The sequence below is a fragment of the Perna viridis genome, chromosome 9 (assembly GCF_037379345.1).
Source record: "Perna viridis isolate PV_CMFRI_1.1 ecotype Kerala chromosome 9, ASM3737934v1, whole genome shotgun sequence".
Taxonomy (NCBI): domain Eukaryota; kingdom Metazoa; phylum Mollusca; class Bivalvia; order Mytilida; family Mytilidae; genus Perna; species Perna viridis.
Window position 1 is genome coordinate 27647675 of NC_142453.1, and position 12331 is coordinate 27660005.

Below are 12331 nucleotides of genomic sequence, written 5' to 3' on the forward strand. Positions count from 1 at the left end.
CTGCCCCCTTAATTTTGAATTCTACAATACGTTCTTTATATTTTTATCTATATGTTTATCTCCTAAGAACAAGGATTATATGAAAGCCACGCATTACGTTTTGATTACTATAACTTTTTAAGCAAAATATCAAAAATAAAAACTTTGCAACTTTAGGCTATATAATATTGATATTTCTTATCAGCGTTAAGCACCTGTTAACGACATATATCAAACATGTATTACTTTACACCTGGTTCACATCATCAACTGAAACATTAATTTATGATTTTTTAAGTTATATTAACGAGATGCGATAATCAGTTTGAATATGGCATTTCTAGCATTTACTGTTTGTTTGGTTTTTATATTTTTGGGACTCTATCGTGGATATTCCTGTGAGAATATGGTTGCTGTTCCTCTATTGAATGACATGAAAGCTCCTCTTGTGGCTAATTTAGATATGAATGTACTAAATACAGCTATTACAAACTATGTTAATTATGAAGTAGAGAGGAAAATGAAGGAATTAATTGGGAAGGAGCTAGATAGACTAGTTAGTGCTAAAGAAAAAAAAATGACGACGACGATTGACGCTCGTGTGAAGTCAGTGGCTACGGAAATTAAGAGTTCTGTCAAGAGTACTATGAGATCTCAAATAGAAGGTATTAAAAATTGCGTATATTTTTGTGGTTAATACTCAGTTTCGGTTTTAATATGGTCAAACAAAACTTGAACGAAACAACTTGATATGCGTCACTTCTCAAAGCATGAGTTATCATTTTGACTCAATTTTTAATACATTTTTGAATAATATCTTAAGGTTGAAAAATATTTGTTTTTTTACGGTTGGAATAATAGATTCCACTAAACATTTACTCTTAATACAAAAGTAATCTCAAAAGTACAAATAGAGCGAAAATGAGGCCAAACTTTCCGGTCTTACGGCCTTCGTTGGGGACAAAAATTATTAAAAGAAAGACTGGCACAGCCGTTTTGTACTGCGCTGGACTACTACCAATTAGGCTTGAACAGGGTTATGTTGCTACAAAATTTCGTAATCACTACAGAAGTTTTATTGTTGTCATAATGAATTCGTGGTATGTTAAGGTGTATCCTTCTGCACAATGAGAACCGATTGGTTCAACGGGTCATCGTTTTCCTTTTATCTTTCGTCTACCCCAGTCATGATTTTTTATTAGCAACTCGGTTGGTGTTTCTAGAAAAGGCACCCTACCGGTGCACCTGGTCCATAGTCAAAGTTTCTAGTGGAGTCCGAGTTGTTCATTTACTTTTGTTGCTTTGTACATATTATTTTTGGTATTTCATGTTCCTTGCTGTGTTTGTCTGTTGATTAAACTTTGCAATCTTAACTTGATACCAGATTACAACCGATATTGTTTGTTCTTAATGTACACTGCATGGCCTAATCTTTCTATGGTTCTAATGTACCGAAAGTATGCAAAATTGATATGATTACACACAGAATGTTGTTAAATTGACACATCCCCTCGTCTTTTAAAATACTTGGAGGTGTTGGGTCATAAAGCAAACTATACGTATTTGATTTAAATAACACATGGCACACAAATTTCAATTTTCGATACTTTTTTTTCTAACGCTACAAAGTTATCAGGCCAATCGGGAGACAGAATTGCGATCAGGTGACTTGCGATTCCATGGAAAAGCGTCTTAAATGTCAAAGTGTAAAAAACGAATATGCGCAATATTCTTAAAACTATAGATATATGTATAAATTGTGAATGAATTTGATTTCTAAAATTATTCTTAAAAATGTTTAAATTGTCCAGATAAGGTGTTTGTTGATTGTTGTTATACATATATTTCAAACTAAATTCTTGAACATGAGATATTTTTTCCAAAATAAATGAGTGCCAACACTTAAAATTACCTTAATGGTCTTAAATAATTGTTTAAAGTGTTAAACTTATTAAAATAAACATCATATATGGGCTTTGATACATTTTTTTTTCAAATAAAATTTCTCAAAAATGACATATTTCTGCAGATTGCAAATTGAATGAATGCAAACACTTAAAATATCCTTAATGGTCTTATATTATTGTTTAAAATGTTAAAAGTGTCAAAAAGTATCATGTGTGATGCTTTGAGACATCAATTTCAGACAAATTTCCCAAAAATGTCATATTTCTGCAGATTGTATGGATGCGAACAAATTTAATTTAAAAAATGATCCAAAATTATTGTTAAAAATATTAAAAATGGCAATATTAGTATCCGGTGTGTGATTGCAACACTCATATTTCATTCAAAAATCTTCAAAATGACATATTTTTGCAAAGTGTATGCGTGCGAACACTTTTAATATACCTATTAGTCTAAAATTAATGTAAAAAATGTTAAAATTGTTTATATTATTATTATGTTGATGGCTGTGATACATATATTTCAGCCAAACTTCTTGAAAATGAGATATTTTTTGCAAATTGAATAAGTACGAGCACATGAAATTACCTTTATGGTCTTATATTATTGTTTAAAATGTTAAAATTGTCAAAATAGGCATCATATGTTTGGCTGTGACATATTGATTTCAGTTCAATTAGTTAAAAATGACACATTTCTGCTTATTGTAAGGATGCGAACAGTAAATAATTTCAATAATGGTCTAAAATTCTTGTATAAATATTAAAAATGGCCGTATTATTATCTTTTTCGAGGTTGCGACGAATGACATACTTCTGCAAATTGAAAGCTGAGGGAATCAACATATTATTATTTAGTTTAAATTTTCATGTCATTATTGCTCAATGAGTTTAATTTGTCAATATTAAAATCATACGAGTGTCTCCAACACAAAATTATTTCAGTATGAATTTTCAAAAATGATTTACGTTTAGAAATCGTATGAGCGCGAATATTTTCAAAAAATAACAAATGTACGTCCGGTTAATATTTAAAAAAAATATCGATGAATAATGAACTGCGACACCTGTAATTATTAAACGTTACTCTAAAACAATCTTGTTTAAAAATTATTTTAATTGCTGTCATATAATTATGATATGTGCGTTGCTTGCAGAAAAAGGCAGAACAATTTTGATTGACCAATCCAAATTATTCCCTCACCCCATTCCAATTACCCTATTCATTTACCCCATTCCCAATGCCTCATTACCCATTGCCCCATTTCCCATTACCCCATGCCCCATTCCCCATGCCCCATTGCCCCATACCCCATAAAATGTTTTTTGTTTTTGTTTTGTTTTGTTTTTTTTGTTTTTTGTTTTGTTTTTGTTTTTTTGTTTTTGTTTTTTATTATTATTATTCTTATTACTTTTGATTGATATAGTCGATATTCTATGACACTGAATAATGTTTCAAAATTTGACATCTAAACAAATTTATGCTACACAAACAAGCATGCGTTGGCAACGAAAGCAGCCACCAAATCCAAATGTAAACGAAGTAAAGCAGATTGATATTGAAAAAAGCAACAGAAACTAATCAAATCAAATTAAAGCAAGTAAAACAAAAAAGTAATAAACCTTCCTTGCTTGTCAATACATCATTTAATAAAGTAAAAACACCATCAAAATGAAGTTAAAATGTTTGTGAAAGAATCTAATGCATGACAAAATCGGAATTTAAAGTCGGTTCTTATCCGTGAATTTTTTTTTCCGAGTCGTTAGCATGACAGAAAACCTCGTTAATTTTGGTCAATTTATTTAGCAGTCTTTGTAAGAATCATGCAAATTATGTAATATGTGATACACCCCCAAAAAGGGGTACACATTTTTATTTTTGTTATTGAGTTGTTTGGTGGGACTATAAAATGAAATGATTAAAGTTTCATTGCAATCTGTCTGCTCTTAGGAGATAATCCACGTTGAAAATCCAACAGAATCTATTGTATTTTAGTGTCATTTACCTAATGTTATTTCCCTTAATTTTGAATTCTACAGTATACAGTTATTAAATGGGTTAGATGCAATCGACCAGAATATTTGTCCTGAGGTACTGAGAATGATCAAGTGTTCTATTGGCCGTGTGCAATAGAACACTTGATCAATCTCAGTACCAAAGGACAAATGTTCTGGTCTATTGCATCCAACCCATTTAATAACTGTTTTATTACCTAATTTGTCTATGAGATATAATAAAGAATAGAAAAAGGGAATATGTCAAAGAGACAACCATTCGACCAGGAATAGGAAATTGACCGCTCCATGTTTACGAATTGGCAGACGAGAGTCACATCTACGTTTTTACACATGAGTTTTTTGGGTGTAAAATCCAATTCAATGAAGCGCTTAGAAAAGTTCAACCAATCAAAAGGTTTAGATAAAAGTCATTATGGGGTCAGTGCAATAGACTCATCAAGGAGACTATTGCACCGTGCAATAGTACATCGACAGTGCAATAGATCGCCCTGTCCTGAATAAATTTTGAAAATAGAGAAAAATGTATGTATATTTAATACACAAGATAAAACCTTATAATTACGTAATAATACATTCTATACAATTTTTATCTTCTAAGATCACGGTTTATTTGAAAAGCCACATGTTCATTTCTGTTTACTATAACACTTTAAACAAAATATCAAAAAAAAAAATATGTAGGCTTTCCAACCATAAATCACACTTTGCATGCTTAAATATCATTACGTTTTATTTTTTATTTTAGAGTACAAAGAAAAAGCTAAAGACTGCTTTTTGACAACCCTCCTGTCAGGAAAAAATGCATCTCAACGTTCCAACTACGGAACCTTTACAGGAAGAAATGCAATCAATGGTAATTTCACCGATTGTTCTATCACCAATGTTGAAGAAAAACCATGGCTTTTGATCGACTTGGGACAGGCTTATAGAATTCATGAGATCATAATCTTAAACACAAGGGTCCAAGGTAGTTTGTTTATGTGTTTATTTTGTGTTATAATACCTTTGGTATGATAGATAAACTGAGTGTATCGCGCAAAAAAAACTATAGTTTACGATCGGTTATGATTATAGTTATTTTTGCCTTTTATTGGCGGTCAATAATATGATTTTCGCTAATAGTATCTTAATTTTTCATTCGACAATAGAGCATAAACTTAGGGGTAATAATTCATTTACAACTTTGCTGATGTAAGTTTATGTATACGTTTATTCCGCAAATGCGATTCACCAAACATGGACCTGTATTTCTATTACGTTATTATTGATTGACCAATGAAAATAAAGAACTGTTTTTATGAGTTTTTTCTATTAAGAACAAACAAACACACAACGCAGAATAAACAAAAAACACTTAATATATATTAATTTGTCGCAAGTCATCACATAACAAATCTGATACTATATTTACGGTTTCTCAAGTAATTAAAAGCTTTGTATAAAGAGTTTCCTACGTTTACCAGTGTGAATAGTTTTCCTACGTTTACCAGTGTGAATAGTTTTACTTAATAGCATAGCTATGTAGGCAACATTTGTTTCGAAAGAATTTTTAACTTAATATAACTTTAGTTCAAGCATTACTTACTTTTCTCAGTTAGTTTTACATAATACTTTTTATTGAGGATATATTTTATAATTATTCATTTTTGCAGGACAACATTCTAACAAATCAAGTTCCAGATAACGAAGTATATTTATCGTTTAACAGTTTCCATCGACACATTTACTGAATGTAAACCATGATAGTTTATTGGTCATAGTTTTTCGTGGTATAACGTTTTTTTTTTTTTTTTTCTTTTTTTTTCTGTGACTTGCAATCTTTAGTTTACATTGTTGGCAGAAAATCAGTTTATCGATTGTTTGTTTGTTTCGCGTGCCAAAAAATGCCACCTTTACATTTTTGTTTCGAATGACCACTCGATGTTAACATGATTTATCTCATATTTAGTTACGTTTTTTTATGTAATGTATTGGCTAATGTGGGGTATTTGAAGGTGTCGCTTGATTTTGTTTTTTGTTTTGGTTTTTTTAATGGCTTGTCGTTTATTTATTCGACTATACTCGACGTCAGTTCAAACATACGACATACTTTAAGAAAAGTAAGTTTGATTTTTTTCGCAAAGTATGTAATACTTTAACACCCTTTGCATACCCAACATGGAAATATATCAAGAAAAATGTTAGTAAGGATCAAATACCAAATTCCCATGGGGAAACTACACAGTTCCCAACGAAACTCAACATTTTTCATGGGAAGTTCCTAGTTCCTATCAAATGAAACGGCAACTTTTTCTTATCAATGGAACAATTTACTTTTCCGATGGAAACTTTTGTTCCCATATAAATCTTTTACTGTTACCATAAAAAGTCTGATAAGTTAAATTAAATATCAAACTTCTTGAATCCATTTTTTCTTTAAATTCAAATCTCCATTCAGATGATTTTGTATTAAGCAAAGGAGGCAATTAAGATGCATATACCAAAGGGAGATAATTTGGGTGCAATATTAAGTCTCCGTCTTGCATTGTTTGCTCCATAGGTGTCTATGGAAACCTTAAATTTTCATGATTTTTTTAGATTGACAAGAAGTTTCATTTTAACTTTTGACCATATTTTTCCATTAAGGAAATGCTAAAAATAATGTAGGTGCATTTGCAAAAAAGGCATTTTGTATACCAGACTTTTTTCTACTAAAATAGATCCAATTTCTGAAGCATTATTATACATAAAAAAAACTGTTCTTCCCTCAAAAACATGTTTTCAGTGGCCTAAAGCAGTGTTCCAGACAGTATATTTATCGAGGCAGGGTAATTGGTCAGACAAGCGACATTTTAAGGGGGGATTTCTTATTCAAAAGGGCAATTAGTTAAAACTGTCAATACGCCGTTTATTACAAAAATGCCTATAAAAAATACATCTTAATACATGCAAGAATACATAAGAAACATGAAAAGTTAACGCAAGTATTGATTAAAAGGCTAAGCTGAAAATATTTGATTGCAAAACATTAACTTATAAAATGTTTAAAGTTTTAAGTCCTGTAAATACATGAAACTACAATACACACATAAAAACTAAAGCATATACATGTACATTATAAAACACCTAATCTTCTTTGCTTTGTCTAAAAAAATTGCAACAATTTTCGCAATCACTTCTCTGAATAAATCAGTACTACAGTTAAGCTTCGGGTGGAGTATATTTTCCAAGGTGATCTTATGCAACATTTTTGGTGAGATTAATCTGTGAAAACACTCTCTCAATCTTAACAGTACTGAGAGGAAGTACTGCTGCAACACAGTATATCTTCAACATATTAGGATAAAGTTCTTGGAGTTCAAGAGATATATTCTTGAGATGTGAGATACTGTGTGTTATAGTACTTTGTAAGGACTCAATGTGAACCTTTGCAATGTGTTAATCATATCCATTGAAGCTTTTGCTTAATGAGACTTAATACTAGTTCTTGAAAAATGATCTTGAAGTAAGATTCAGAACTTTTACATAAACTACTTTTTATAAATGTGGATAGTTCCTATAAATACACTTGAAAATTTGTATACATATAACAATTTTCATCAAGAAATTATAATTCCGAGAGCAATTTGTGTGTATTTACATTTCTATTTCTTGATTGATTGAATCTGGTGCTTGGATAATGTGCCTTGTTTCCATTATTCGTAGTGCATTTTTATCAGAGCATCTTATATTTTTTTTTCATATGGATGAAAATTTTTTTACAGTGTAATTAATCAAATTTCCCATTGGAAGAAAATTTACGATGGGAACAGTTTACACTTCCTATGTGAACATAATTGCGTTAGACTTCTTACAACTTCTGGAACAGGAGATGTTGCTACAAGACAGAAGTAGGTTTATGGGCATCATAAAAACTCGTGGGTCGTTTGTTCAACGAGCAACGAGTCATAGTGTCCCTTTCTTCTTTCGTATAAGCCAGGCCTGACTTTTCATGGGCAACTCGGTAGGTATTTCTAGAAAAGCATTATAACCATACCGGCGGACCTGGTCTATACTCCCATTTGTCGGTGAACTCTGAAATCCTCCATAATTTTTGTTACTTTTTACGTATTATTTTGGTTATTTAATGATTTCTGTTGTGTGTGTCTGGACTTGTCCCAGGATTACATTCTTTTGAACTTCAGTAGAATCTTGGTCCCTTTCATTACTAATTCCTGTGGTAAAAATTAATAATTACAATTGGAACAAACGTTCCCATAGGAAAAGTTAATTGTTCCCATGAGAAAACCTGTCAGTGTGAAGAAACATTTTCATGGGAAATGTGTAATTTTCTCAAAACAACTCCAGATTATCCACTGGAAATGTTATAATATTTCCTGAGGAAATCTGACCTTGATTCTCAAGAACTTTTTTATTCTGGAAACCTTTTTCATCGTTGTCCATGACGGGAATGCTTAGGCTAACAAAACATTAAATGAATCCTATTACTTTTTTTTCTGTAAGCAAGTCGAATTTGCCCTCAATTTGTCACTCAGAGAGTTATTAGCAATAACGATTGATATGCACTATCCAAAAAAATGTTAATTCCTAACGAAGAATTCCATTGTAATTCAACCATTTTTGTTGCTTGGTTCTGATTGTTGACGAATACTGAAATTCATATTTTTTTTTATTTCTGTGATTTCTCACAAATTTTAAAATAACCAAATATTTGGTAGGAACGATAGCCTTCAAACGATTTTTTTACACAAGGAGGTAAATCATCGTTTTCGTCACATTATCAACAACCAAAAGTCGCCTTTTAACAATTTAACGAAATCACGCTGTGATATGATGTAAGTAAGCCTTACTTAGAGTCGGTAGGAGTATATACAAAATAACAACAGAAACATGAGTTCTCTAGAGCTCTTCGACCAACTGCTGAATTTAACATATCATCGGATTTGAACAGTTCACTTTATGGAGAAGCTGTTTTGTGATATGAATGAACAATTCGTTAACACATTATAAAAATCGGTAGGTGCGAAAATAAAACTGTGGACCAATTTTTATTTTTGAATTCGAACAAAATATTATGTGTAACGCTTAGTATAGTTCTATGAATTTGTTCTGGTTTTCTCTTTTAAAATCGGTTCTCGTACATCTGAAAACATTCATTTATTACCTCACCAAATGAAATTTAATAAGTTATGCGAAATACAAATTTACCATTTATAGATGTGACGGCAATGAACATAAACAATCAGGAAATTAAAATATAGTCACACTAAGGAATCATTATGTCAGTGGATATGGAGGAGATTCAGCATACGATTTCTCATTAATCAAATCGTCACGAGAGTACGTCCTGCACAACACTGAATCATGTGTAGGGTTTAGTCGTATGAAGTTTCATAGATCATCGTCATCCGTATAAATATCAAGAAGCCTTCCAAACAGAATTTGATACAATGATTTAGAGTTCAATGCAAACCGAAATAACGTTGATTTACTAAAAAAAAACGCGATAAAAAATACTACTGCACACTGCATCAGAAAAACTACTGTTAAAAGACAGAACTTCGAACATTATGGATTATTTTAGAACTAACACGTTGACAGTCCTATTATTTTAGACGATGATCTTGTGTGTGGGTAAAACGGAAAATAATTGTATCATGAACAAGCATGAGCAAGGGTAGAACTTTTTTTTTCGGGTATCCTATTTTTTTTTTTTGAAAATTGAGTATTTTCACGCGTCACATTGTACTATGCCTTGGTATACATATATTAGGCCTGATTATGTGGTATCAGCTCAGGTTGAAAACGATTTTATTATTTTAATACAAACATGTATATGTACGCTATAACTGAATAAATAAGGTTCAAAAAAATTTTTTCAGGGAAGAGACTTCATGACTTCGACATTAAAGTAGGGGAAACATTAGATAGTGTTGATTTTATATGTGGTCACTACGCTGGTCAGGCTTCTAACAACGAGCGAACTGTGGTGCGATGCGATGTGCATCATACCCTGTAGCCCGCTATGTTATAATCCAAATATGGAAGGTCAAAGGAATAGGCTACATGTGGCGGAAATTCGTGTTTGGGGAACAAATTCTGAATGTTAAAAAGATCTTTACCGTTGAGATAAAGTAAATGATCAAAGGGATCTACACCGTATAGTAGATTCAGATGTCCTGTTTTAACTTAACAACTTCGCAACGAAGTACTACCATTGTTTTTTTTTTGTTTTTTTTGTCTACATACATTTAATACAAATAAAGAATATATCGTTACAAGTATGTTATTTTCATTTTAGTCTAGTTGAATGAAAATAAAATAATTACTGAACCGTTTTAACCTTCATGTTGTAGTAATTTCGCTATCTCTGTGGACCATTTGACTCTGTTCCCTTAAAAAAAAACTTTTTTTTCCTTTTGGACGGGTCTCTAGAAAAGAACCAGATCATTTTAGAATGAGACACCATTTGTCGCATCCCAAAGGACAGTCAATAAATGCTTTTATTCCATATAATTTTGCTAAGGTTGCATATCCATAATTAATAAGTATGAACACTTTATGTGTCACTTCAGTGAGAAATAAGCTTAACATTACACAAATGGTTCGAATTCAAATTATTGCATTTTTTATTCTAGTTCCACCGCAGTAAGATATTGTTGAAATGGGTTTTAGTACATTCATTAAAATGTGAGGCTTTTTTTTTTTGAGTTCCGATTAAACAAGAATTCTAGGGATCGCTCTTGACTCAATGTGGATGGAAACCAGGCATCCCCAGGATAAGGGAAATTTTGGAAACCTTCATGAGTGAAATTAAGAAAGTTACAAACCCTCGAGGGACTGTTAAATTTCGGGTTTTCGGAACTAAGACCTAGAAGGACTTTTCTCCATAAATTCATAGACCTCATGAAAGGGGGTAAGAAACCATACTTCACAGTTAAACTTAAAAAAAATTAAGTGGGAGATTAAATATAAGAGCTTGGAAGTCCTTTATTGACGATTACAATGGGAAATCTCCATTTTTGGATGGAGTTTAATTTGGATCACATCATAGAAACTGCATCTTTATACGGATGCAGCAGGGTTGCATGGGTTCGCAACAATATTTTGCTCAAAATACTTTTTGGTGAGTGGCCAGATCATTTGAAAGGTTTAATATCACTTGAAAAATTGTTGTTGCAATGAAAATTTGGGGACAAGACTTTTTCTCAAAAATGTATTATTTTCCATTCCGACAATATGGCGGACGTCTAAGGGCCAGGCTATAATGATCACGCCTAGGCGTCTGGTTGCACCGTCTTAAAGATAACATATACATAAAAGCTGGGCATGTAGAAGGGAAGCGACACTTTGACTTATCATCACGTTTACATGAACAGAAATTCATGAAATTGGCCAAAAATATGGACAAAAGGCAGCAATAATACCAGAATATCTTTTAAGATGTTGAGCCAGATTGTAACAACCTATTGGACGCTGCTATTGTCCCCACAACTAAGAAATTGTATGCTTTGTACTGCAAATGTATTCAAATTTATGCAAACAACAAAACATAAGCAATTATTTTCCCATTCGCAGGAATAATATTGTCATTTTTCTTTCATTCTTATTTGAAGACGGCAAAAAAAAAGTAAAAAATTTATATTGTAGCAGAATTACCATGTCTGTATGCCCTGAAAGGTTATCAATATAGCCGGTGAATAGTTCTGTTGTTCAAAAGATCATGTTTGGTACTAAGAGACTACTGCCCACATTGGATGGGCGCCTCCCCATAACATTTGACATCCTGGTTAAATTGATGGGGATGATACATTGTGGTAATTTCGGAATATGAAGAAGTTTTGATGAAAGCTATATTCGCTCTGTCCAAAAAGTCTACGTAGTCTCGGCAAGCTCTGCCATAACGTATGTGGTGTGATGAACACTCCATACGCAGGTGCTGAAGGGATGTTGCCACAGATGAAAGGAAAGTTGATAATTTTGAATGAAAAGTAAATGTTCAGTCTTTTTGTTAAAAGCCTTTTTGTCCGTATTTCAATTTATGTCACAAATCTTATTTTTTTCTACGTTGGCCATTGGCTACCTTCTTGCATACGGGTGTAAAATATAACAACGAATAGTATTTTTATCAAAGTATATTCACGCCTAAAGGACTGTATAAATATTCAGAAGATCATGTTTATTCTAAAATATAATGAGTTTTATTGTCTATTAGCAGATAAATACGTACATATGTTGTGATGTCACGTTGTCTTTTTCACCACGTTTTCTACACGTTGCGTGCTACCTGGACCTTATCAAAAGCTTTTTTCGTTAGCTTTGAGTGAACTAATAACACTATAAAATTTTGAGTTTTACATGTATATATGCTGCAGATAGTAAATTCTAAAAATAATGGTACTTAGTTGAACATGTATCTTAGCGCAGCTTTTTGTCTCTGTCTAACC

At 31.9% G+C, this 12331-nt stretch overlaps 1 protein-coding gene across 1 annotated transcript; it reads left to right on the plus strand.

Annotated features, from left to right (window-relative positions):
* The first annotated feature begins 272 nt into the window (after window positions 1–272).
* On the plus strand, window positions 273–10270 carry LOC148607592 (uncharacterized). Its single transcript, XM_088545420.1, has 3 exons — window positions 273–644; window positions 4651–4872; window positions 9767–10270. Exons 1-3 carry the CDS (start codon window positions 311–313, stop codon window positions 9901–9903), a joined length of 693 nt encoding a protein of 230 aa, XP_088401546.1. The 5' UTR covers window positions 273–310; the 3' UTR covers window positions 9904–10270.
* The last annotated feature ends 2061 nt before the right edge of the window (window positions 10271–12331 follow it).